We start from the raw sequence: 27668 nt of genomic DNA on the forward strand, positions 1-27668 counted from the left end.
TAACGATTTAAAGGTTTTTTTATTGTATTGCACAAGGTATTTATGCAATCCATGTAAGTACTGTATTGAAGGATCCACATTTTGCAAGCATTGGCTGCTGCTGCACACATCACTAGCATTGTGAATAACCAGTGCCTTCTTCAAAAAGTAAAATAATCGGTTGCAAGTTTAAGCATGTTGTGGAAATAAATGAAGAAAAAAGCAAGGACTATTAATACATATTTCTCTTCAAACACACAAATATACAATTTTCAGAAGAGCACCAATAATGCCAAGCAACTATTTTGATGAGATACTGTATGTGTAGGCTCTGCAGTAAAAAGCCAATATGCACACAGAAAATATATTTCAAATTTTAAAATAATTTAACCATAATATCTTGCATGTGTCACCTGTTTACAACATAACATTTCATATACAATGTCAGGCCCAAGCCTCAACTTGTGTAAATTTGTGCATACTCATTTAAAGCAGCTGAGACTCTGGACCAGGTATTCAAGCTGAAAAAGCCTTCAAACTGTTCACATCTGAATTCAGAGTGGTAGTATAAGACTGAGAAAGTAGTTATGGTGAATTTATAACAGAAATGATACTATGGAAAATGAAGAAAAACACTACAAAACCCTCAAGCACAAGGTTCTAGAAAGAGGCCTACATGTAAAGTGATATTGTAATAATTTATAAAAGTGAATAATTACTATCAGTCTCCTTTCTGACGTTAAGAGATTCTCACATATTCAGAAGCCTGTAGAAGTGAACTAACCAAATGTCACAATCAGTATCATCCTCACATGCTGTTTCTTAAGTTTCTGATCATTAATACTGGTACTTAAAAACATTTTATATTTGCTGAAACTGATTATTAAAATTTACCTTCCTGATATGAGAATTTAGTGTAATAAAAACCATGAAAAACAATAGGTAAAAAAATAGTATTTTAACAATATTTTTAGAAAACTCATCATACAACTGCAAATACAGTTGATTTTTAAGCATCTGCTTTTGAACTGTGGTCTTTTGTTTGTTTTAAGTGAATCACTTATAAAGAAGCAAGGGAGTACCAGTTCTAAGATTTATTCTTGTCCATTACATTGAGGACCTCATCCAAAAGTGAGGGCCCCAAGTCAAGTTGCAATGAGAGAAGAGAGCCTGCAAGATCTGAAAGAGATTCTTCTGACTTAGTCTTTGTCTTGGTTAGCTCACATGAAAGCCGACTGTCATCCAGTAAATCAACTGTTTGCCAATCAGTGCATCGTTCAGAAAAGCTGGATGAGTGACTGTCGCTACCATTAGTAAAGTGTGAAGAAGAACCATTTTGCTCCCATATGTCATCTTTGTATGTTTCTTCGTCCTCCATCTCTTTACCTTTCTCCTGTAGTTTTTCTTCTATTACTGGCTCACAGCTAAGCCTAGGATTTCTGGATGACCTGATGGATTCTTGCTTTGAATTAAATGTCACTGGTGACAATAAAGGCAATGTAAGGGCTTGAGAACCCCCAATGGCAGGAAGGGAAATAGCATTTTTGAGCACTGGTGATGGAGTTTCTGTAAACATGGATTCAGAAGTGCTGTTTGCCCTTAAGAATTCATTATGGATACCAGACTGGCTAACTCTGGTTTCACCTTCATTTCCAGGCAATAGCTCATAGTTGCCCTGCAAAAATGAGATATCTCCGAAAACATCATGCTGTCCCTCTTTTCCAATGTGTATGGTGTGACGAAAATCACCAAGTGGAGGACTGATCATATCAGGAGATAAGATATCCCTTAGTTTGAATTTCTTCCCTTTCTTATTGTTAGCAGCTTTCAAGTAGATGGGTGTCTTGGCTGGCATCTTGCTTGTGGTTTCTGAGAGAAGTAGTTAAAAAAAAAAAAAAAAGTGAGGGAAGGAGAAGCCTCTTACAAAGCCAGTTCTTCTCAGGAGATCTTCAGTGTTAACAATGTTACATGGTCATCTTGAAGCACTCTTGCACACAAAGTCTTATCCTTCTGATACAGAGAACTGTGGAGTATGTGAAGGCAAATGTCTCCCACATCAGCTCTTCGCAAGGTAGAGCACAAGTTTTGGGGTCAGGTACCAACCAAATGCCCTGTTACTTCCTCAGCTTGAGAAAACCTGCATGGGATACAAAATCAGGTTATCATTAATTTATTTTTCATGGTTCATTCAATCTTCTTTTTACCAAACCCCAAAATTAGTAGTGGTACTGACAGTTCAAGGCTGCAGATTAGCTTTATGATGTTGCTTCCCTTCATTAGGCAGGATAAAAGAGTTCAGATTAACAAAGGCTAGCTAACCTTCCTCTAATTCCATAGCTTTTTTGAAGTCAGACTTTTTTAGACACAGTTGCTGAGCACAATTCCTTTGATAAATATCACTATCTCAATCTTTCTTCTCCTTATTGTGGCGTTCAAAATGCTGACCTTTAAGAGTACATACAGAAGCACATTTATAACGTACAGAAACATTAACTTTTTGGTAGATCCAGGAAGACAGAGTTATTCAGAAAACCATTTTGGATATGGAGTAGACTCCCTTGATTTTGATAACTGGATAATCAGATTAGTATTGAGATACTTCCAGTAAGTGCTGGAACACTCACAGACTGTAACCAATAATGTTTCCAGTAACTGTGCCCATTTAAACAGATGGTTTTAAGAACTAGAAAAAAGAGCTGGTCCAGGTCTTCACAATTTCTTAGAATATCCAAATGCACATGCTTTAGAGGAGACTGATTCTTGTGACTATATCCTTTAGACTTCATGAATTCTTCATAGCAATTAGTTATAGACTAGCTCATGAATTATGCAGACCATGAGGCCACAGTGATTTAGAGATACTCTGTGCAGCCAATTTTAACAGTCTTTGCAAACCATGTCCTCCTAGAATGTGGTCTTTGAAAGGCCTGATAGAGCTAACAAAGGCTAACAGGCTATTAAGTCAACAAGCTAGTGAAAAACACTCTTTTTTAATTCTTCAATGGTATATTTCTTCCTTATAGTGCCAGTTCCTAACCCTTGGACACTCTCAGAACAAATACTTTTTTCCTCCTGGACATTTTTCTACATTCTTCTATTAAATCCATGCACCACAGATCAGCCCTTCTCATCAGAATACTCAGCTACAAAACTGTCACCGATTGTCCACCACCACCCTCAGTGTGCAAAGAAGATTATAGCTTTTGCACAGAAAGACTCTACCATAAGAGAAGGGAAGCTGGCTGTAATAAGGGCTACTTTTGCTACCTTTTATCCATGCCCTGGCAGGGTTTTTACTTCACCAAGTCAAGCCCAGTAGAAATCACCAGGTTTAAAACTTAGCACTGTATGGCTACACACCCAGGTTGTCAAGAAGCATTTAAGCATTTTAACAAATCCTTTAACCACAGTAATTAGTTCCTACAGTGGGGTACTTAACATGTGCATCACAATGGGAGCTGGGAGTCTAGCCAGGTCAGTGCTTTGGTTTTTTGATTACCACCAGGTATCTACTGCACTTCCATAAAGTTGAAGAGCCCTCCCCCACAAAATATATCAGATGTAAACAGATTAAAGTGGAAATATAAAATAAGTTTAATTTCTTATGAGGGCATTTTATATTTTTAAGATCACTTTTGAAAATATAATTGATAGCATCAATCAATTAAAAGCACTTCAAAGCTTCCTTCTACACAACAAAATGATAATTCATTAGGATCTACAAGGTAGTAGGAGATTCACATTACTCCATGACAGTACTGCTAGACACTAAAGGAGCTCCTAAATAAGATCTCTATGTTTGTTACCTGCAATGGGAACAGAACTGATTAGTCAAATCAACCTTGCAGTTTTAAAATCTAAAATTCACTGTGTTGCTTCCCCCCATTTATCATTCTGCCCAAGCAACCCATTTAACTAAACAAAATGTACTCAGCTCTACAGAGAAAACCATTATCAAACAAAGATGAATGGTGAAGTTGTTTTATATTTATCTAGCGGACTCAGCTCTATCTCACTTCCTAGAAATGATAGGCCAAATTCTCTCTGATTTTAATTTCTCATTCTTTCAGGTCTTTCAATTTGAATGGATGACAATGTGGTCCAAAATCATGCCTGCTGATCCCTAGTTTAAAAATTAAAGACAAATGGTAGTTCGTTCAAAGCTTTCATGGCTTCCACTACATAGGATCTGTATCAAAACCCATTATCACCAAACTCCACAGGAAGGTTTTTAAAAAAACCTGAAGGACACAATGAAACATCTGAACATCAGGAAATACTAAAAAGAAAATGTAAAATAACATTTAGTGTAAATATACCATTTTGACAAACAAGAAAAACCCACTGTATTTTATTTAACTCATTGGGAAAAAAACCCACAAAAACTCTGAAAGCAGCACAAACTTTTGGGCATCCATATCTCCTTTAGTTCTTGCACTACGAGAGAGGCCCAGTAAGGGGCAGTGTAAAACCACACTACCTGAGAGGATTCTGCAAGAGACTCCACTACCAAGAATTATAAACCCTCTCTATACAGCAGTCCCTTTCATTGTGAAGGCCTTGCCTTCCATTTGGCCAGTGCAAGAGGTGTTACACTTGAAGAGAAGAAATTTCACAATTACAAGTTTAGTGCAAGCACCATTTTCTCTCCTGGAAACAAAGGCTACTCTTACTGCAGATTTCAGTACTCACAGTATTGGAAATCTGCAAATTACACCTTTTAAATAAAAGGGTTCCCTTCTCAATGGACAGGCCTTCATGTACAACATAACATAGCTTCAGGACAGCTGTATTTTGTTTCTATGTACCTATCCTCTTTGCCAACTACTGCCTAAAGGAGTGCAGATTTTCAGCTACTTCAAACAAACCAATCTGGAAATATTCACTATGCCTAAAATACTAATTTTATTCATACTTGATTTACAATTAAATAAGGAAGAACCTATATCAATATTTAACATATAGCATATATACACACACATATCTATACATATAAAGTAGTTCTTTTAGTAAGAAAAAAAATATATAAATCAAACTTCGGCAAATTAAGAAAGACCTAACAAGACTAAGCCATCCTAAAAGACAAAAAATTAGTCCACAAAATTTTCACAAGAATCTTAACACACTCTCTGCACTCAGTAAGATTTAATGGAATCTCAGGTGCACATGGGCTAAGAGAAGGGACATAATACACTACAGTCTTGGTATCAGGCTACACAATACATTTCACCTTGTGTTAAAATAAGACCTTATTCTGGTCCTGCTGCTAAAAAAGCCTCTTGTTTTGACTAATGTCAGCTCAGTAACTAAGTGATTGTATAGCTAAATTGGAAAGCTGAATGAGAAATTACCAGAAAACCAGAAGTCTGCAATCCTGGACTGCCAGCCTACAGTGGAAGACCTTAATTTAAGAGAAAAACAACATGAAAGGGTTTTCATTCCACTTGAAAAGATATCCCCTCTCCTAACAAGATCCAAAGCATGAGCCAAACCAGAGGAATTTCAGCCCAGTGAAAATTAAAGTTTTAGTGTGGCTGTAGCACTTGCTCATTTTCATTCCTATCACTTCACACTCTCATATAAGTATTTTTCTTGGTAACAAAGACTAATATTTTTAGAGGCGCTTCTCAATCCGCCTTCTGTCCACTCAGCAATCATCGCCTTCCACACAGTTCAAAGTTTTCCATGGATGCCTTAGCTTATTCCACGGTCCATTTTAAAAGGACAGACTATCAGCAAATACCTCAACAACTAAGCTTGCAAAGCCAGAGACAAATAAAGTTCAAGGTGCAAACTTTTCTTTGTGCACACATCCCAAGAGACCTAGATCCTTTAGCAAAGGAATTATACAAAGAAAACGACATTTCCACAGAGCAGAGCCAGAAGAAACTGTGTGTGTTAGGAAGCCTATGGGCTTTCTACAGGGCAATCCCTTGCAAAGGTATTACACAACTCTGCCTTACCCATCACTGACTAGAGAAACATGAAACACAGAGAAAGGCCTTTCCAAAGCATAATTTCAAATATAATTCAATTATCTTGTGGAGCAAGTCAGTAAGAGAAAACTGAGTCTGTACATTATCTAAATATCCAAATGAAAACTCAGTAACATAGCAAAAGACAGACACAAACTATGCAACAAGCAGCTGCAACTTTTCTACATGATGAAGTATCTGCAAGCATAGAAGAATTAGGCTTTAGGGCTTCATTTTAGGTTTTAGCTATCAGTAGCTTTCAGCAGTACAAACAAACTGCTAAGAACATCCTGGTCAATGCTGTTACTTTCACTATGTCTGAAACAGCATCAAGTGTAAAACACATTTTTACTGGTTTTACAACAGGGCCCTAAAGTCATGCAGTCACAATTCCTGAACGCTAGTAAAACACACCCCCATTTAACCAAGTCCTCAGGTAAAAGAAAAGCATCAGATGATGCACCACAGAGTTTACCTCTCATGTTTCTGGGGACTCAGGTGTCCTTATCAACCATCAGGCTCTTTAAACAAGGAGCCACAAGTCTGTCCACTTCTAGACCAGGCCACCAGCTCCTCTTATAAAGCCACCACGTTCTAAAGAGCTTAAACCACATCAGGTGCTAACACTTCTCCCTCCAGATTGTTTATCTAAATTTACATTGCTTATAAGAGGCACAGCCTTTGAATTCATCTGTATTAAAGTCAGCTTTTAAACTGTTTAAAAGTCCTTGTCTTCTTTGTTTCTCCTTTCATCAAAGAATTGGCACCTTCCTGATTAAAGTTACAGATTTAATTACTTTATAAAAATAATCAGGCTAAATGCAAGTTAGTTCAACTAACTTTCTCAACTAACTCTCCTGGATCAAATCTATTTCATTGTGTTATCACATACACTATCTAGAAAATGAAGGGGAAAAAATATCCCAGATCAGTCCCACAGCTACAGGAACACAGGTCAAGAGAGGAACTGACCCTATGGTGCAGTCGATTCATTTCTATGTTGCCCTGAAAAGACCATGATGCCATGTGTCAGCTGTGAAGGTGTTTGTCACCCTTCTCTTAAAATTCCCCGTACATGCAGACTACATCCATTAATTTACTTCACAGAGGTCAGTTATCACAGAATATGCACCTAAAGTATTTCCTGTTCCAATCTGGATCCTTATTAATAGAATAAATTATTTTATCTATTCTAGCTGTGGAAAAATAAAGAAAAAATAATAAAAAATGAAGTTATATTTTTACTTCCCTTGCTATAAAACACTTTTTCCACATAAATCAAAGGCAAATAGTAAACCAACTATGAGTTGCCCACTTGAAGAAGGATTAACTTCCACTGAGTGTAAGCACAGACAGGGACAGGCTGCATACAGTGTCTTTTTTCTTCAGGTATCTTCCATTTCTCCAGCACCCTCTCCTGGTTTCCCCCCGCCCCTCTCCATAAAACCTAGGTTCACAAACAAAGAAAAAACAAGTTCTTGATTTTTAAATGTTGACTCCTTTAACTCTTACCACCCTGATTAGCACTCTTTCAAACAGATTGACCTTGTGTAAATCATGTTAACCAAACCAGGGAACACTTTCAACTAATTTTAAACTATTCAAGTACTTGTGTATTATATGAAAATGAATGAAATAATTAATCTATTTAAGAGGTTTTATTTTCGCTTATAAGAAAAAGAAACAAAGGAGAGAAAACCTGATTTGGGTGGGGGGGAAGAGCAACTGACCTCAGTGTCCAGTTATTATTTTGTTCTTTATCAGTCTGAGATTACATATGCCCTTTATCAACCAGAAACCATCCTTATTAAGGTACTTGAAAACTATCCAAGTTGTTTCTCAGTTATCCTTTTTGATCAAAGTGAATAGGGGGAATTCCTCATGTGGTGATAGTAGGGGAATAATTTTAAGCCTTCTCCCTCTCTCTCTTTTGAACCACCTCCAATCTTTCAACATAGTTTTCCAAGCAGATCAGAATTAGTGGCAATATTTCAATATAATTCTCCCTAACAGGATATATAAAGAATAAAATCACTTCTTTCTTCCCATCATCACTACCTTGTTTATGAACGAGATCATACTTCTGCTCTTAGTCTCACCCTCTTACAACAGGAATCTTCCTGTATTTACAGGGCAGAATTATATTACAAACCATGTAAGAATTCTTGTGCTGGTATAACAAAAACAATTTCTCCAAGGAGAATAAACTATACCTGAAAAAGTAGAATTTGTTAGCCTTGCCTTTTATTGGTTCAGAGTGGGCATCTCCATTTTATTTTTTTTTACAATCAATATACAAACATATTCATTTAATCAAAAAAATTTGGCAGCACAGCCAGTGGTGGTGGTCATATTGCACTGTTTGTCCAGCAAGATTCTACTCCTTTCCCTGGGGGGAGGAAAGCTAAAAAGCTTTCCAAATGACCATTCTCCAGCAAATAAACTGATTTTATATTCTATAGGATAAAAAGCAATGCCATACTTCAGAAAGAAAGAGAAACTTTTATTTCAATGTGCTCAAGCTGTGAATCAATAAATCAGTTGGGCTTTCTCCATCTCCCTCACCAATATCCATCACCTGCAAATTTGTATTACAACAATTTTGTACTTATTTGCAAGATCTTTGTTCATAAAAATACTATGCAACCCATACGGTATAAGTAGATAAATAGATCTCCGTATTTTATCAGTAGAAATACATCCCTCTTTGATGCTGACTTATTTTTGACATTTACTCTCAGATTCTAAATGTTTTTAATACATGTTTTGTTAGCACTGTAGAGGACTAACATTTAAAAGATCTGGTTGTGATGCAGTATGAAATTAAATGCCTTACACAGTCTGTTTTTGCAACTGTGCTTATGACCACTCATTACAATACCTTAAATAATTCACTCTTTTATATCAAGCAATTTTTTTACCTTTCAACAGGTTTGAATCACAGCTTGTTTTCAGCTTTGAAAAGTTAGCATCTTTTCTAGAATAATAAAACCTTCCTTTTTTTCCTCCTCTTCTCCAGAGACAGGGATTTAATGAGCTCACTGTATTCTGTTGTTCAGCTCCATGGACTGACACAGGTCTCTCTTTACTACCTTCTCCTTAGCTTTGTTGGCTGGTACATTCATATATACAGATTTAATACCATGTAGTTCAGTGGCTTCCAAAAAGTGGGTGAGCACAAGCCCATGCAGATTTTGGCAGAGGAGCATGTCAGTACAAGGTGCAGCACAGCACATTAACTAATGCAGCCAGTCACGGTGAGGTTATGCTACATCCAACAGACTGTGCGCCTGAAGCACAGTCACACTTCTCCTACAAAGCCACACACCAGACAAGCAAATAGCTGGGAACCATAAACCCATAAGCCACAAGATGGACAGGCTTGAAAACTGGTCCATCATTTCTCTTCATCCATAGGGAAACATGAAATGGGACAAAAAAATAACCCCTGCAACCTGAGCCGATGTGTCACCTAAAAGCCTGGCAAACTGCACTTGTTGAAATCTCAACCGGCCCTTGTGATGTCAGCCAGCACTCAGATCAGCTGAAGTGAATTATGAATTGACAGTCCACACCCTTTGTGATTCTGAGCAGGTTAGCTTAGATGGCTTTCTCTTTTGACACAGAGGGTGTAGTTCCTCAGCCCAACTCTGCTCTCAAAGCTGGTTTGAGAAGTTCCCATCTTGGATTCTTCGCTCCTCATTGCTGGTTCCTGGTTCTGCACCACAGTTCCTTGTACCCTTCACAGGCAGACAGACCTACAAATCACACTTCAAACTGGTCACAGCCGCAGTTCTCTCCAATGACTCAGTTTATAGGACAGGCTTAGCAACAGCTGCAGCTGTCCAATGGCAGTGCTTCAAGGGGGTTCAAGCCCAATATAACTTGCTGTCAGAAAGGCTTTCTCTCCTTCCCCCCTACTGTGTGCACACACTTGACCCCTTACAGGCCAGTTCAGCACACAACAAGGTGAAAACTAACTAGGAAAGGGGTGTAAAATCACAAGGCTTGGATTGAGACTGCTACTCTAAGCTGTAAAAAGTCCTTTCAATAGCTAAACTGTCTCTTGAGAAATTCTAAGAAAACTCTAAGAAACAAGGAGTAGTGGCAGACAGGCTGGGCAACCCTTAACCATCTCTTCTGCTAGGAAAAATGTCCATGGAATCACATCTGGACTTTATGCACTCCTGATGCAAAAATGACTTTGTAGCTCCACTTGTTTCTGCCTTAAGGTTCCCAAGACTGCTGTCATACTGAAATTAAGGTTTTCTAACTATGTTTAATATATTCATACTACTTTTAGAAAAGACCCTTGGTTTAAAATTTCTGTAACTGCTAGCTACAGACAAAAGGCAATCTAAAATATAAGGATTCTGCAAGGTTTCAAAAATAACCCCAACCACCAAACCCACAAAACCCTACCCTGAACTCCTGACCCCCAGTTCTCAAATATGCTTCATCTCTAAGTCAAATACTTCTTATCATCTCCTTGAAACACACAAGTGACATAGGCATGTCACAATCACCAACTCTATTATTCATTTTTCAGAGTGTTTCACTTTAAATGAATATTGACCATCTTGAAGTGGCTGATAAACAAGTTTTAAAACAAACTTGAAAACCAGAGAGCCCTCTATATGCAAAGACTAACAGTGAGATAGAGATACAAAGATACAGAAAAAGTAAAGTTGCACAGGCCTTATTTTTTTTTATTATATAGAAGAAGGATGAATCTTCTGCTCTGTCGCAGTTCTGCCTCCTTCAGAGAGTTGAATGGTCATCAAGATGAGATCAAAGTTGATGGGGTTGGGGTAGATGGAAGAAAGGAAATCCTTCAATAGATTAAAAACATCCACACTGATTTACTTTTTGGTCCAACTCATGTGCTTTTTAAGGAATGGGGCTGAAATCACAGAATAAATAGGGCTTCTAAAACTTTGTTATCCATGTTCAGTGCCAAGTATATTGTTACTACAGCTAAAGTAACTGGTTTATCACCCTTATATGAAACAAAAGGGGGAAACCAGAAATTATATCCTCATGGTGAGTTTATACTCTACTTCTAACAAAACAACTCCACTATTTGAAGGCACCTTTGAGCAGAGGTAAGAATTTGGAAGAATAAGTGACAACTGGAAGACAGATCATATTCTGGTGCTGCCCTGCAGCATGTCAGTGACACCTGCAACATGGCCCAGCTGACAAGGATGCACCACACTGGACAGCAGTGCAGGGGTCCCCACTTCCTCCCAAGACTTTTGGTTCTAATAGCTTGAGTTGCATGTACTCGTCTGATCAGACTTCTTGTTTTCTGGCATATATCAAAAGTAGTATCAGGGTGCATTCACTTTGTGCCAATAGTCATATTTCACATTTCTTAAAACCTGGCAGAGTCAATGAGTTTAATTTGTAAGAAATTAATATACTCAGCATTTGTACAGAGGTGTACTGTTTGAATATTCAGAGTGCACAGCGGCAATTCGGCGCTAAAGCTACTTTACTGATTAGCAGCTGATATTTCTTTCAAACTCTAAATCCCACGTATTTAATTAAACTGCCCCACTAAAGCCACCTTCTCAACACTCAGGGTTTACATCAACCAGCACTCAGCACCTATCTTCCCATTATTGTAGCCATATTTCAAAAGATAAGTACAGATCTAAGACAAAGCTTAAGCCAAATGGTGAATGAGATGACAGCCCTTGTATAAGACTGGACTTCGAGCTTGAGTGTGCAGGCAACATGAGAGAATAAGTAAGTGGGTCAGGAAAACTTGTTGTATCCAGTGAACCCAAACAGACCCAGTGTACTGCAAGTCAAGTCCTGTCTTTGCAGACTTCTGGAAAAACATTTTGCAGACATTCGTTTTCTCTCTGCTCTCTGCAGGGGCTCCTGCTTAGCGCTTTGCCTCGAGACTTCGAGAGAACATAAATCTCTCTGTTCAAAGGTCAATATTTCAAAGTGCTCCAAAATGGACGTTTTGTTTTCAGAAGTAGTGTCAAGGGAAGGCCTATTGGCGGCGAAAAGAAAACTGGTGGGCAGTCACATTAGGGTAATGTAATCATGACTCATGCTCCTCACCCATTTCCTGACTAGGGCTGTGCATGATCAAAAGAAAGCCAGCCACAGCAATGCTGCTGCTTGTTAATGTTAGCTGGCCTGAAAGGATTACAAACTACCAGAAAACAAACTCATTGCAGCAGAGCATCCTATTTAAAGCCCGACATAAATCGACACTGACAAACACAGTGGCGTAACACCAAGCAAAACAACTTGCCTTTGTTGCAAGAAACGAATTACAACTTTTATGATGAGTTCTCCTACCCTAACAAAACCTCTCACACACCTTTAAAACACTGTAAATCACTGGGAGGATGCCTAGGGAGAGGGAGGGGAACGTCTAGCTGCTAGTTAGTATCTAAAGAACGCAAGATACAAGGGCCTATTGGAGAGGATCCCACCAAACTCAGACTGAGGTAAAACAACTACCATCTCCCCAAAAAGGCTGTAAAAGAACACACAAATGGGCCAAAGCACGAGTTGGGCTTAAGTGTCTTCCAGCTTATAAGAAAAGCATGGCATGAGGCAATCTCTGTCAGTGTTCGTCCTGTTGATCATCCCGAGTGAAGTGTGCGCTTAATGATGCAAATGGCTGTTCATTTGTATAAAGATTTCCTCAGCAGAAAACAGATTTCAGGTCCTTGTTGGGCCCTCGGCCACATTTCATTTGTTCCAAAACCCACATTAATGAAAATTCCCAAATTAATCAGATATTTCAACAGAAACTAGGCTAAACATTAGGTAACAGATGCCAACACCCAGCTGCATCTCTCTGCAGCCCTCACAGGCCAGATAGAATCGTAAGAAATATTCAGGTTGGAAAAGACCTTTAAGATCATCAAGTCAACAAGAAACTCCTGTCCCTCTCTCCTGCCTCAGAAGCAGAGGTAGGAGCCTACATTTGCAGGTTCCTTTCACTCCTTTACAAATGCCAAGCTAAACATGCTCCTCCACACCAGTTACTGTGTTCCTTATGGTACTTCTAACAAGGAAGACCAAAGGGGAGAGAGATTCTGACATTGACCATCAAATACATAATCCATTGTCAAAACCATTGTCCAGAGATTTAAGACTGATGAGCAGTGGCATTCCACTCTCAGGATACTGAGGAGACCTGTACCAGATATCTGACAGCCAAATTCAACCCAAATTTAACCATCTGTCTTTTTAGCAATGCCTCAGCTCACCATTAAGTAATCTCACCCTTTTGCCTCTCACATTTTACAGGGTACCAGGGGATGACAGGTGGGAGAAACAAAGTGTTGCACAAGGCAAAAGTTATGTTTAAGTCTGACTAAACCAATACCAGTTAAGTGTACTGAGCCTATCCTTTATCCAGGTTACAGTAATTACTTCAGAGCTGAGAGAAGCTAGTTCTGAAACAGAGCGCACACACACATATACTAAGGATTTATATTGTATTGTGACACTTGCTGCTGGACTGTTAAAGCTCTGTTTGTCTTGTTTATACAACCCTAGCAGCACAGAAATGAGGTGCAGGAATCCCTTTGGGCATGGATGCACTTCAGTATTGACCAAGAATGAGCTGTTACCACATGCTGCAAGTCCTTCATGTCCCAATTCATACAACAGGTATGGAAAGCAGAAAGTAGCAGTGTGTAGGCAGAAAAATACAAGAACATAATTCTGGGACCTACTTTCCCATGTAAAGGGCATATTTGTTTACTTAATCCTCTAATAAGTAGGTAAGATGAAATTCTACCTTTACTGCAGGCTAATTAAAGCAAATTTCTGATGGTTCTTGCAAGCTCCAGGGAGTCAAAATTCAAGCCATGAGAGAAACACTATGTTGTTTAGTGTGGTTTACCATCCTTCAAAAATTTAAGATTACATGTTTTAGAGTCCAGGGCATACACCTACAGTGCTAACAAAAACTTCTGCTGGAGGGGTGGGGGGAAATCCAGCAAAATAAAATACTACAACAACAACAACAAAAGAAACACCACAACTACAACTCAGAAAACAAAAGCAATGTAAAGATGGTCAGAAACCAAGCCCCAAAGTAAGTGGATGGGTATTCTGATTTTCTTACTGTAGGCAAAGGAAGAGAAACTGAGGTCAATTTCCTTGTCCTGAGTGCAAATTGAAACCATATCCAGCAAAAAAATCCCACAACATATAACACTGCAACAATGAATTAGGATTGTATTAATTTAACACATAACAGTGTGGGCCTCTCTTCTCTTGTCCATATGGTCCTTTTAATAGAGATAGCATCTGTGGAAACACAGGCAAGGAGCAACTATAACTGCCTGAATTACACAACAGCAGAGACAGTACACTCAAGAAATTTAAGAGGAAACTTGCATCCAAGTAGTGCATCAGCATCTCAGTGTTGCTGCTTCAGTTCTGGACCAGAAGAAATTATTGAATAATGTAGGGCCTGTTCCACAGACTCTCTGGATATAGCTCCCTTGGGAAGGAATAGAAATACCATAACCAAAACACTCTGAAACACAGTCCCAGCAAAAGACACATACAGTAACTTCTGAAAGGAAGACATTACCAAAGTGGCATTCCTTCTTTCCCTCTCTACATGCCTGCTAACCTGGATTCACCAGAGGTATGCTACTTCTGGGTGCAGAAGCAGGGGGCAGCGTACCTGGGCTTCTTCCTTGGAGCCCAAGCAAATCCTTACTGGAGGAAAGCATTAAATAGTTCACCAATAGCTACGAAGACCAGTGTTAAAAGTAGTTCAGCAGCACCCCTACTGCTATAGTCATAGGCTTCTTAAGTTAAACCACATCCTTGAGGAAAATGGGATTTTGTTGTTGTTTTGTTTGTTCCCTCAGAACACAGCACTCAACAGGGTTCATTCTACAATAATTCAAATTAAATATATATCTTCTTAAACAAAAAATCAGCTACAGATACTGCTGTTAAACTTTTGCTGTTCCTTAAAAGACCATAACCCATTCACTTGAGAGGACAAAAATGCAAAGACAGAGACAATTTAGCATGGAAGAGAAAAAAGGCACAAATAACAATGAAAAGAAAAAAAATCTGCACCTAGTCAGTAAACTAAGTCTCTCCAAATACAACATATTAGCAGCTTGCAGAATAGTTAATTTTTATAGTCATCAGGTTCTCAGATTAATGGCTTTGATTGAGCTCACACCTCCCAAAGTGAGTGTTTCAGACTGTCTGAAACAAGGCAGGCAATTTCACTCAGGATGCCAAGACAGGCTGACAGAGCATTACATATTAAAGCAAAATTTTAACTTTAAAAACAAAAAAATTGTAAATACCTGAAAAATCTAGAGACTCTTAATCTGAGTTGTATTTGGACTATTTGGACATTGCCGGGGACTTATTATCCAACAGACAAATTGAGTGATGTTTTAGAACTTGATTAAGGCTAATAAATAATAAAACTCCCTTAATACCTCTTGCTAGTTACCTTTCTTATGCAGAAGATACAGAAATTTTTTGCACTTGTTTTATCAGACACCAAAATATTTTTCTTGAGCTTTCCTCTGAAATTCTGTCATTTGCTATGTACCCAGAAACAGCCATTTGCTCCTGGGTCAAACACTTTGCTGACAGCTTTAAAAATAACTAAGATAAACTTTTTGAGTCACTAGTTTACAACTTTTCTCTTTCAACAACAATTGAAACAGTGTAATTATTGGAAGCTATACTGGAAATCAGATTAGAATCAAAACTCTTGTTTTACTGAATAGATTGCAAGATACAAAACTGATACCTCTGCAATGGAAGGACAACTTGTAATATATACAGCTCTTCTTCCATCCCCGTGCATCTACTGAAAAGCAGAAATATTCTTTTTTTTCTCCCTGTCAGGGGATCTTAGAACAGATCAATTATGAGTTTTTACACAGCAGCTTAACACGATTGCTTCCACAGGAGTTTCTCTCCGTTTGCAGGCCTTAAAAGGTAGTGCCACTCCCAAGTCAGACTAATGTTACAAAGAGAAATTGTAGCTTTTTTTTCTGAGGACATTAGGAATTGTGTGAGCTTTCTGCTCAGCAGGACTTGCAGCCTGTATTACCAGTGAGCACTCTTTCTACCCTAAAATGATCTGCACTGGAAGACTTAGAATCAAGGGGAAAAATCAACAGATAGATAATGAAATTGAGGGACAGAGTTACCTTGATCAACTGTGTCCTAATTTCAGCTGGGATAGAGTTAATTTTTATCCTGGTAGCTGGTACAGTGTTGTGTTGTGTTTTAGATTTAGGGTCAGAATAATGTTGACAACACACTGATGTCTTAGATGCTGCCAAGCAGTGTTTACATTAAGGCAAAGATTTTTAGCCTCTCACCCCACCCCAGCAGTTAGTAGGTTGAGGAGAGGCTGAGGGGGGACATGGCCAGGACAGCTGACCCACACTGTCCAAAGGGATGTCCCATAGCACGTGGACATCATGGTCAATATACAAACCAGGGGGAAAGCTGGCCAGGGGCCATTGCAGCAATTCAGGAATTGGCTGGGCATTGGTCAGCAGGCAGTGAGCAATTGCACTGTGCATCCCTTGTTTTGTACATTCTATTTATTTTATTATTTTCCTTTTCTGTCCTTAAGCTATCTTTATCTCAGCTTATGAATTTTACCTTTTTTTTCCCCCAATTCTCTCCAAATCCAACAGGGTGGGGAAAGAGTGAGCAAGCAGCTGCGTGGTGTTCAGTTACCTGTCAGGTTAAACCACCTCAAGCTGGTATCTGAACACCAGCAAGCCACTTGAGTTTCAACAGCAGCCCAAGTCATGACTCAAGATTAAAATGGAAGACTAAATAATAAATGCCACAGTTTCAGGAAGGAAGATTGTGCTCAGAAACAGAAATAAGAGATCAGAAGAGTTACCTAGGTTGAACCTCATCCTCTTGAACTGTTGTCATAAGGGGCTGGTGCAATTCCCTGCTGCATGAGAGCACTGAAAGGAAAGGTTCAGTAATTCTGTATTTAGCCATCACCAAGTCCAGTTGCTGTAGCCATAATTCCAAGAGGATATCACAAAACAAAAGAAACTTCCAGGAGAGCAAGACTGATATTATCACTTACATTTCAGAGAAGCATAGAATCATTAAGGTTGGAAAAGACTTTTAAGATCATCAAGTCTATCTATCTAGCTTCAGTTTGCTAGACTGAAACTAGTCAAAGCACATACAAAGGAAAACATACCTTTTTGGAACGAGACCAGTTTACTCAGGCTTATGGTAGATTCTCTGTTATTTGAAATTTGTTAATTTTTTTGTTGTTGGCTTTTTTAAAGAAATCACTATTGTCTAATTCAACCAATTCAGGTTGTCATACTAACACAAATCTGGGTAACAATTCAGGAAAGGCCTATAGCTTGTCATAAGACAAGTTCCCAGTGTTTTGGTCTGATTTTTATCATTCAAGATATGAACAGTATTTTCCCCTAAATTCATGGCATTTCTCTTAATAATTAAGTATTTGGAAAAGCATTTTTTATCTCGGGAAAGCCACACTAAATTTTTAGAGCCTTTCTGTCCACAGATTGTGTTTCTTTGGCCATCAAGACGATTATGAAGGTTGAAAGAACAAATCTGGAAGTTATCAAAATAGAGTTGCCATCAAAACTGTTGTGTTTGGAAAGTTCTCATCTTTCAGCACAAAACAGAAAGAGAAAAAGAAGTAGATCTCTGTGTTGGACACTACTTCAAATAGTGCATGGAGAACCAAAGAAATTCTGTCAAATTGCCATGAACAGTTTGAGATCTGCAAGCTTTAAAAGCTCTTTCTCCTTTGTCACTGTGCAAGCAGAAGGACACCCATTTCACAGCAACCTAGCCTCTTCAAAATAAACATGAAAAACCTATAATTTTAAAGCACAACTGTCCAAAATGGGTGTCTAAGATCCATGACCAAATGGGTGTCCATGCCCAACTATAGATACTCAGCTTTGAAGAAAAGCACAATTTAAAAAAAAAATTATATGTGGCTTCATTCATTTTTTTCTCAAAAAAAAAAAAAAATCACACAGTTCTTGAATTTGAAAATATAACTGTAACTTCTGTTCAAGTCTCAATATCTCCTATATATTGTTGCTACTGTAAAACTTGACTTTGGAACCACGTTTGTACTTTCAGGATATTTATCCAAAAGCTACAAAATTTGAAATTTGGAAAGCCCAGTAACTACCCCCAGCTACCTCAGCAGATGGATTGAAAAAACCCACTGAATCAGAACACCTGAAAAATCATCTGATACCATTTCTGTCACAGATCTTGAATGCACACACACAAGAGCTGCCTACTTCCACAGACACCACTTTTGTTACAGAAAGAGTACACACAATTTCTCAGATGATATCTTTTTGACACATCCGCCTACACTTCAGCTGTCTTGGAAGCTTCCATTTTAAGGCTTATTTTCAGAGTTGTTTATCAATATCTGACACTGCCATTCAACATTTCTATCCTCTTCTGCAGCCATCTGTATATGTTTGTTTACTGGGAGGACTAGAATGAGGTGGGAGAATTTTAACCAAAGTTTTTAAACCATTTCCCTATTGAGATAAACCAAAATGATCTATTTGTACTCCCCAGCTGTACCATAATGTCCTTTACTCCTATGGATACACAAACCATCAAAATCCACAATGCTGCTAACAGCTTCTGGTGCTTCTGTACTTTTAAAAGCTAGTCTTGACCTTAAAATTTGTCCCTGGGAATGTGCCTTTTCCTGTCATTCTGAATTATCAGGACAGGTAATGTCAAGGTGTTAAAGTGTAAATTTTTTTACAAGATTCAGTAGCTTTAGTGTCTGATACCTAGAATCTTCTGAAATCCAGTCCATTGAAAATATCAGCCCTTATGCTTACATTGCTCCATCCCCGCAAACAACTCAGCTGGCAGGAATAACCATCAACCCAAATTCAGATCAGTGACAGAACCTCTGAATAAGAACCAGGGATGTGGAACCAGGGGGTGGAAGACAGTGGATGTGGGGAGGGGTTCCTTGCACACATGCAAGGAACAAAGACATTTACACAGGCTAGATGCAGGAAAATTGGTTGGAATTTCACAAGAGAAATTTGCGTGTTTAGATTGCTCATTCAACCATTGAAGTCTGCTTCTTTCCTTGCAGATTTTTCAGTTATATGCATGTTATATATTTGTATTTTCAGAGATTACTTGGATACACTTAAAGATTTACACTTGAATGGATACCTGTTCATACCAAAAGCAAATGTCAAAAAGCTTCCAACTTCTCTGTTGTTGCTTCATTAGATAACAATTCTGTCATTTCCTCCTATACAGCTGTCAGAGCATATCATATTTTTAGTATTCAAAATGTTATACCATGCCACAAAATACCTTATTTACAATGTATAATCCTCTGCTAAGGTAGAGGCATGGTTGTACTCTCAAGGCAAAATAACTACTGCAGCTAACAATGAAATTAATTCTCAGACAAAAATGTGAAAACTGTCCACAGCATAAATTACATGATTATTCAGCACTTCCATTTGGAGAGGCAGGTCTTATTTTTGTCCTCACAAACTCTTTTAGGAACTCCTACAGATTCATAACATTCTTGGACTCTTGCTATTGTAACTTTTTTTCTTTGGGACCAGAAGTATGCATCTTTAAGAAAGCTGTACAGTCCACTGCCATCAAATCAATTACTTTGTTGTCTTTGCTGTTGACCTCAGGGGATCTTACCTGAAAGGCTCCAGAGGCTGAGATAGGCATTCATACTGCCTGAAGGTACATGAAGAGAAAACCAGAAGAAACACTGCCTCTTTCCACTAAAATTACAGCAAGTAAGTGGGGGAGGCACATGCAAAACAGAGCAGCAGCCATACAAATTACTGGTCTGCTCAGTCCACTATCTTTGTTCCTAACAACAGATTTTCTGTTTGGTCTTGAGGACTTCTGTGTACTACCGATTACTTTGCATGTTACTAACAAGAAACAAGTTAACAGATATGATAACAGTAACTAGCAAACCTTCTCATTTAAGGCTTTCATCAAACTTTCTAAATGCTACCCTCGCCTTCTAGGCAGGATGACCGAACCGAGCAGTGAATTACTACAAATTTGTATTACTGTAGCATCACAGCCTTAACCTCAAGCCACGTATCTAGTGTATTAAGAATTACACACACATGAAATGACAACAATAAAATCTCACAGAAGACAGTTCTTTAGCTGCTGTGTCTTTTGGGGTAAGGAGTACCAACAGATTTGTAGCTGCTGTGAACATCACCTTCCTCCTACTTCACCTTTCTACCAACTATTTGGACTGAAGCAAAGTACAGTCCTGTATGCCATATGTACAGCCTATACATGGACATGCTACTCCATTCTTCACTTCTATGTTCCCATCTGGTTTCCAAATAATCAAGCAGAAGAGACCCCCAGATGCATTACATCTTACCCTCTTATGAACCATGGTTCTTATTCTAGGATCATCTGCTACAGGAGCCATGAGCAAGCAAAGAACCAGCCCAAACTTGATCGAGAGCAGTAATCTATGGTATCTAGAGCACAAACATGTGAGTTGCATTTGACATGAAAGACAATTAATGGCAGTACTCCTTTCTTGTCCCTCATTCGCTCACAATGTAACTCTCCAACTGTTCAAGCCTTACTTAAATTAGGCTAACCCCTAACATTACTAGTAGGAACAAACAATGTGTCCTTAAAAGGGAAACACCAAAGACTACACAACCCCAAACCATCCCCCAAATTAGTAGAGACAAATCATGGAAAAGCTAAAGAAAAGTGCCTTTGCAAGGACCATAGTGCTGGGGAGAAAAGGCATGGCTGGCCTTTACACTGCATTACAGAAGGCAGAACCTGCATCTTCTCTTCACCCTTACTGTGACATGTGCAACTTCTGGTTTCAAGGATGCTTTTGTTTTTATTCTTTGTGGTTACAGAAAAATATACTCTCAAAGAACCAATGAGCCACATTAGTGCTCCAAATGACATGGATCACATAGAATTTCAACTGATTAGGCTATCATTTGAAATCTGAACATGAGAAGACTGACCTAACCATCCTCTGGAAACAAACTTTAACCAAACAGAAATGATGCTTTAGTTCCCAAAAGACAGTTTATCAAATAATCCAAAAATAAATACAAAAAATTAATATTGATGGCCAGTCTCCTACAGAATTTCATTTAAAGCAGTGGCAAGAGTACCTTAACAAGATCCTGTCACAATGAGGACAAAGATATTTATGGTGTGCATCATCAGCACAGCAAAGGGGAAAGAAGAAACAAGAAAAATGAAACATCCACCTTGGACATTCATCAAAATTCCACCATGCCTTGGACTAATCTATGCTTCAGTTTCAGATCTAATTTACCCAATCTCATGAACAAACAGAATATAGCTAAATCAAAATACGCACTGAATCATATTAACTGAGTTGAAAAAGTAAAGTTAGAGGTTTCTAAAAAAATATATCGGCCTTCATGAAAAAAGTGTATGTAAACATACACAATTCAGGCTTTACTTAGGTAGGAGCAGAGATACACATAAGAGAGAATAAAGAATGGAACTTATTTCTGATCAAAATATCATGATAGATAAAATTTAAAAGGTTAGATTTAGGAAGTATTAGAACAAAGAACATTTAAAAAATTGTTCTGGAATCAAAATGGAATATTGAATTTCAGGTAGAATTTAAAAGTTTTCTGAATGAGAAGTGTCCATATGTGCTGTCATATTTCTTGAGAATATAAATGAAATATGAAAAAAATAAACCAAAAAGTGCAAGAATGTAAATATGGAGCAATAGTCCCCAACAACACTGGCATTATGTTCCTGTATATCACTAGAAAAAACACCCAGACAAAAAAAACCTGTCTACTACACAGGAACTGACCTACTCACATAGTTTGAGAATACCACCTTCTTCTAAAGATTTTAAGGAACTTTACTAGAAGAGAAGAATCAGAGGAAGTATTTATCAAAGCAATAAGATCCATTAGCCTCCCCTTCATTTAATAAGATTTATTATTCATACTCTTACAGGGATTAGGATTTCTCCTGGTGAAGAAGATGATTGAGAGCTCTGCTGGCTAGGGAGCTGGTTTCACAACCTTTTTGCAGGAAGGCTTCAGAGATGCTGACTATGGTGGCAGCAAAACACCTTTGATCTTCCTTGCACAGTATCACTGAGAATTATGAACCCCATAATTAGAAATATCATATGTAGAGCACTAAGGTTACAAACTCAAAGAACAAAGTTAGAAAATCCCAAGATTACATTATTTGTGGAGTCATTACTTGGTTCCTTCATATCTGCACTAGCCAAAAGGACTATGACAGAGCAAGGGCTTCTGAGCTTTAGCCCAGAATTTCAAACAGATCCTCCCTTTTTGCTACATTTCACATAATTTACCCCATATACTAAGTAAGGCAAGAGGGCTATGAAAAATAACATGACCTTATATCTGTATCAGCATTTTCTACAGGCTTTTGCCAACTTATGGATACTTGCTTTTGCCAGAATAACAGGCCTAAGGGTTTTGGGTTTGCTTGATTTTAATGTTATACTGTATGGACTTCTGGGGGTGGAGGGGGGGGGGGGTGGGGGAAGGAAATTTCAGACTAACAGTTTGCTTTTATTTACTATTTTTATGCTACTGCCTAATAATCTAAGAGCAAAAAAACCCACATTTGGAATGAAGACTCAACACCTGTTTCCTTTGTTTAAGGCACAACAGAAATCCTCAGATACAAATAAAATTTCTAGAGCAAAATAGGGAGAAAAGGGCCTGAAACACCACCTGGTATTTCAAAGGGACAGGAAAAAAAAATACACCAAGCCCTACATTTTAGATCTTCTAAGAAAAGATATGAAGTAGTATTTATTTTTAGAAAGTTCTTACAGAAGACTTAAAAAAATTTAATTGCCATGTAAATGCACCTAAACAAGCTTGCAGACCTGATTAAGCAAGTCATACCTAGTCTCAGCTTGTCATCAGCTCTTGTATTTCTACAGAAGGTCAGCTGCTGTTTACATGCAACCACAGAAAAGTTCACTTATCTGGTTCAGAATGAGACCCAGCACAAAAACTCACAGTATCAGTCCATTTAATTTCTTATCTAGCATGTTCCCCGTTGACCTTTATGATAGAAATCAAAGCAGTGTATATCAGATCTGGTGAGCTTTTTTTTTTTATTATTATTCCGTGCAAGTGAAAACAGCATGAATACAACATTTACATAGTTAAGTTGTATGCTGTTGTTGTTTTACCACACGTAGTGGGGGTTGAAACTCTTGATGAGGCTCCCTGGCATTCATGAGATACTAGATCATCAAGTTTTAAGAGTATTGCAACACTCACTAATTTCAAAGATAAGAATAACTGTAATTCAAATTACTTGTGCTAAATATACATTTCAGTAAAATGGTCTTGCATTAAAAGCTACTAAGATGATGACGATACACTTTAGTTTAAGCATTCAAAAACGACTCTCACATTTTCAGAGCTTTAGGCACTAAAAGTGCTGCTTGGCTGTAGGCTCAGCCTGTAAATGGCCTGCAAATGGCTTATCTTTCCTCTTTAAAAAACAAAAGCACAACACAAAAAGGAGTAAAATACATTCAGCAGTTCACTAAAGAAAGAAAAATCTCACAGTTGCTTACAAAGATGATTGACTAACTGTGCTCTTGTAGACTTGACTAGTGGTAAAACTATAAGACAAATGTTTGTTTCTATATTTGACTATTCCACAAATATCAATGAAACTAAGTAAAGGTATAAATATGTCTTGTCACCCTGGCCAACCTTGTCCTCTTGTAATCATCCCATTTTATCTCGACAGTGTGTTTTCTGATGCTTTGCTGGGTCTTGACTTAACCCTTGAACTATGAGGAAGTTAGTCTTGTCAGCCAGTTCCAGCTGCTCCCATCAGACTCACCTTCCCAGCAGACACCATGCTGGATCAACATCGTTGCTCAATAACATTAGGAATGTCAATTATGAATGTAAATAGAGAACGCTGTAAAATATTTAAAACAATGCTTATCTGCATGAATGTCACCCAGAAATCTTTCTTATTTTAACACAGCACTGGAAGTATGTCTCTTCAGCATGAGCTGTACTTGAGCTCATGAGTAGTTGCACCTTATTCTGCCATCCTGCTTCACACAGGATGTACCGAACTCTGCAGAAGAGCCAGGACTCTGCTCTCACTGCTCCACCCAGACACATCCCTTAGCACCCCCGAGCTGCGAGCCGCTTTCACTGCCTGCTGACCCTCTGCTTCTTAGCCAGAGGAAATCGCTTAAAAACAGTCCTCTGCCCAACACCCGAACACAATTCTTCCCACATCCTCGTTAAAGTTCAGACTGCAGGTTGTTAGGGAAATTCACCTTGTTATCACACAAACAAACAAACAACACCTTCAGCCAACTGCTTTCCCTGTAAGCACTGCACTCATGGAGGTACCGTGGCTTTTAGGTACAGACCACCCAATTAGTTCAGTTTTACCACTGGGGGAAGGAGAGTTCTCCATGAGATGGTTCAGATGTTGAGAAAATATATTTACTCTGACGTGATCATAAGAGGGAAAAAAAAAAATTTAAAAAATGAGTGATGGTTTTATTTATTTGTTTCCAAAAAGTAAAATTTGCATACAGGAGGGTGAAAGCCTGTGGTGGTTAACATCATTATGAAAGGTCAAACAGGCATCAGGTGGCCTAATCCACAGAAATTCTGTTAACTAGGGTAAGGAAGAGGAGGAAGAACTGGTCAGAGAGCATTGCTGAGCCCCTGGGACACACAGAATCTCACCGGCAAGAAGTAAAGGAGAACCTGATGGTAAATTCTGCATGGCATAAAGAATTTCTTTTTAATGCAAGTTCCCTTTTCTTCCCCAAACTATTTCTCAAAACTTGGGCAGAGGACCAGAATTTTTTCTAGAAGAAGCCATCTAGGTCAGAAGACTATAAATCAAAGCAGCCTACCTAATTATGAAAAGCCGAGAGCAAAACATGTTCTGCCATGAACTGTGGCTTCTGTTGGTTACAGCAAAGCTGATACAAGTGGTTTGGAACAGTTTTAGAAGATGCCTCTTTCAAGTCAATATGACATTTATCCACAGCAGTCAATTAGGGATGGTGCAGACCCACGCTCCCACTGCCTCAGGGGAAGAGTGGCTCTGGGCTGCCTCTTAGGTGATATCCATCTCTTTCCTTTCTGAAATTCACCCAGGCCACCTCCTAGTGATTCAGGCTGGCTTTACCAATCACAGAAGAGATGCAGAACCACAGAAGTAGTTTCTGCAGGCTGATTTTTGCTTCTGTGGATGTACAAGGTGCTCCCCATAGAAGAGTAACCGTGATTATCTTTAAGGAGAAGATAGGCCCCATTGTTTCCTTCCCAGATACCGCTGGCTTTTGCTGAGGCCAGGAAGAATCATTCCCTTCAGTACGGACCAAAGAACCTGCTCAGTTCCTCTCATTTGCATGCTGTAATGCAAAACAAATGTTCAAAGCGAGGAGTGCCTCGAACGCTGGAGTTTTCTCTCGCTTTTCTGAACGTTTCTGCCGAAAGACTATTTTTAACATGCCGTAGAGTGCAAGCAAATCTTAATGCAAAATGCTAAAAAAGGCTGAAGCCTCGCAGCACAAGACACTTTAAAAAGAAATCCTTGCAACAGTAATCACCTGCTGATACATGCTTTTATGTTTAGCCAGCTGCCAACATGCCACATCTGTCACTTCTTGCTTCCAGAAATGTGCTTTCCTTTTCTGTAGGGAAGGAGAAAATTCTGCTTCTAGAATTGCGCCGAGTATCGTGATGCCTTTTTTGGTATCTCTGTCATTCCTCTAAACATCTGAGCCATGGCACATGGATTATAAGATTTCTGGTAGTGTGTATCTAAAGAGTGGTTCAGCTTTAGATTTTCATACCTTAAACTTTCTGGTTTTTTTGTTTTTTTTTTAATCTACATTTTCCTGAACAATGCCACATCCTTACAGCCTATGTATAACTGAAATTAATGGTCTATGCACGAGTCCTTGCCTGCCTCCCCCAGATATTTTTCAAAGGAAAGTAGGAGATCAGGATCTTATTTGTTACATTAAACATTTCATAATAAGCCTTCTTCCTATTTTTAAAACATAGCAACAATCTACAGTGACGCAAGTCCTAAATTAATTGCTTCCTCTACTTCGGTCTCTTTCAAATTTCAACAGAAAATAAATCAAGTAGTTCTTATTACATTCTTATTATCTACAGCCGGCATTTCTTCATCAGCAACCCAACCCAAATTCTCAATTTTGACTTCCCGACTCGAGCCTTTAGCTCGGCATCGCACGGGGCACTGTCTGGCCCCCAGGGCCGTGCTGGCCCTCGGTGCAGCCCCGGCCGGGAGGGAGCGGCGCGCCCAAGCTCTCGGTTATTCTTAGCCCCGCGCAGGAAGGCGCTGCGAAAGGGGACACACCGCACAAAAAGGAGCGCAGCCTGTTTCGGGGGGGGCGGGTGTAGATGGGTATGCCTTCTGCCTCCAGGGCAAGGGCATGAAATCAGCTGTGCCAAAATACACTGGGATGGAAACTTAAACCGATACAGGGGCGAATTTCAGCTCGGAATTTCGGGGATGTAGAAACACCCCGAGTCGATCTAAGCGATAGCTCGGGCATGAACCTCCCGAGCAGTTCATTAATGGGTACTCTCTCCGGCTGCCCCGAAACGCGTATCCTCCCTCCCTCCCAGCCCCCAGAGCGGGCGCGCTGCGGCCCCGCCGCCGCTCCCGAGGTCAGGAGGGGCAGCCCCGCGTCCCGGACTCGCAGCCCGGCGCTGGCGGCCCTCCGGCTCCGCGCCCCGCTCCCCGACTTACGGCGCCTCCGCTGCTCCCGCGCCGCTCCTCCCTCCCGAGCTACCTCCCTCCCGCCGGTGCGGAGCCGGGAGGGCAGCGGGGCCGCCCCTCCGCGACTCGGGGCGAGCGCGGCACCTGCGAGCGTCTGTCAGTGCGCGGGCGGCGGCGCGCCGTGTGCCGGGGGCGCGCCGCGGGGCCGCGGGCGGCGAGCGGCTGCCGGGGGAGGCGGCGCTGCCGGCGGCGCTGCGGGCGGGGAGGGCGGGCGGGCTGCAGGGAAATCCTGGCACCGCGGAGCGCCGCCGGGGAGGCGGGCAGGGAGGCCGGGAACAACCACAATAACAATAAAGGGTTTCGCCCCCTCCTCCCCCACCTTTTTTTTTTTTTTTTTTTTTTTTTAGCTATTTTGCGGGGTTGGGGGCGATGCGGGCAGTGCCGGGAGGCCCTCCCTACACCGTGGTAGGTGAAACCCTAGGGTGGGCAGCCCCCTTTCCCCCGTCCTCCGAGCACGGTTAGCTCCGAGGTGTGCTTTAAAGCCGACGATTTTTCACCCAAACCCTCTTGCCCCTCACCTCCTCGGCGCCCCGATCCATCAGGGGTGAGGCTCAGCCCGCTCTCCGCCCGCCGCACTCATTCATTCTGCCTGTCCTCCATTATTTACGCGTTGTTAAGGGGCGCTCGGGCTTTCAGGAGCGGGCGCTCTGCGATTTGCAGGTAACCGGCAAACACCGCCAGAGCCGGCGGGGCGCAGGGGCGTCTCCTCCCGCCCAGCGGCGGGGCCGGAGCGGGGCAGCGGCGCGGAGCTGCTGCGCGGGGCCCGGACCATCCGGCGTCGGCCAAGAGCCTCTTAATGAC

At 40.0% G+C, this 27668-nt stretch overlaps 1 protein-coding gene across 2 annotated transcripts; it reads right to left on the reverse strand.

Annotated features, from left to right (window-relative positions):
- On the reverse strand, positions 1–27668 carry CDC42EP3 (CDC42 effector protein 3). 2 transcript variants are annotated; one of them, XM_023923772.2, is made up of 2 exons: positions 27386–27668; positions 1–2116 (listed from the first exon to the last, which is right to left on the reverse strand). In XM_023923772.2, exon 2 carries the CDS (start codon positions 1832–1834, stop codon positions 1067–1069), a length of 768 nt encoding a protein of 255 aa, XP_023779540.2. In that variant the 5' UTR covers positions 1835–2116; positions 27386–27668; the 3' UTR covers positions 1–1066. The 2 variants fall into 2 exon arrangements, with proteins under 2 accessions (XP_023779540.2, XP_086734171.1); XM_086878045.1 differs by lacking the exon at positions 27386–27668 and adding an exon at positions 26838–27014.

Source organism: Cyanistes caeruleus, chromosome 2 (assembly GCF_971803275.1).
Source record: "Cyanistes caeruleus chromosome 2, bCyaCae1.hap1.1, whole genome shotgun sequence".
Classification (NCBI taxonomy): domain Eukaryota; kingdom Metazoa; phylum Chordata; class Aves; order Passeriformes; family Paridae; genus Cyanistes; species Cyanistes caeruleus.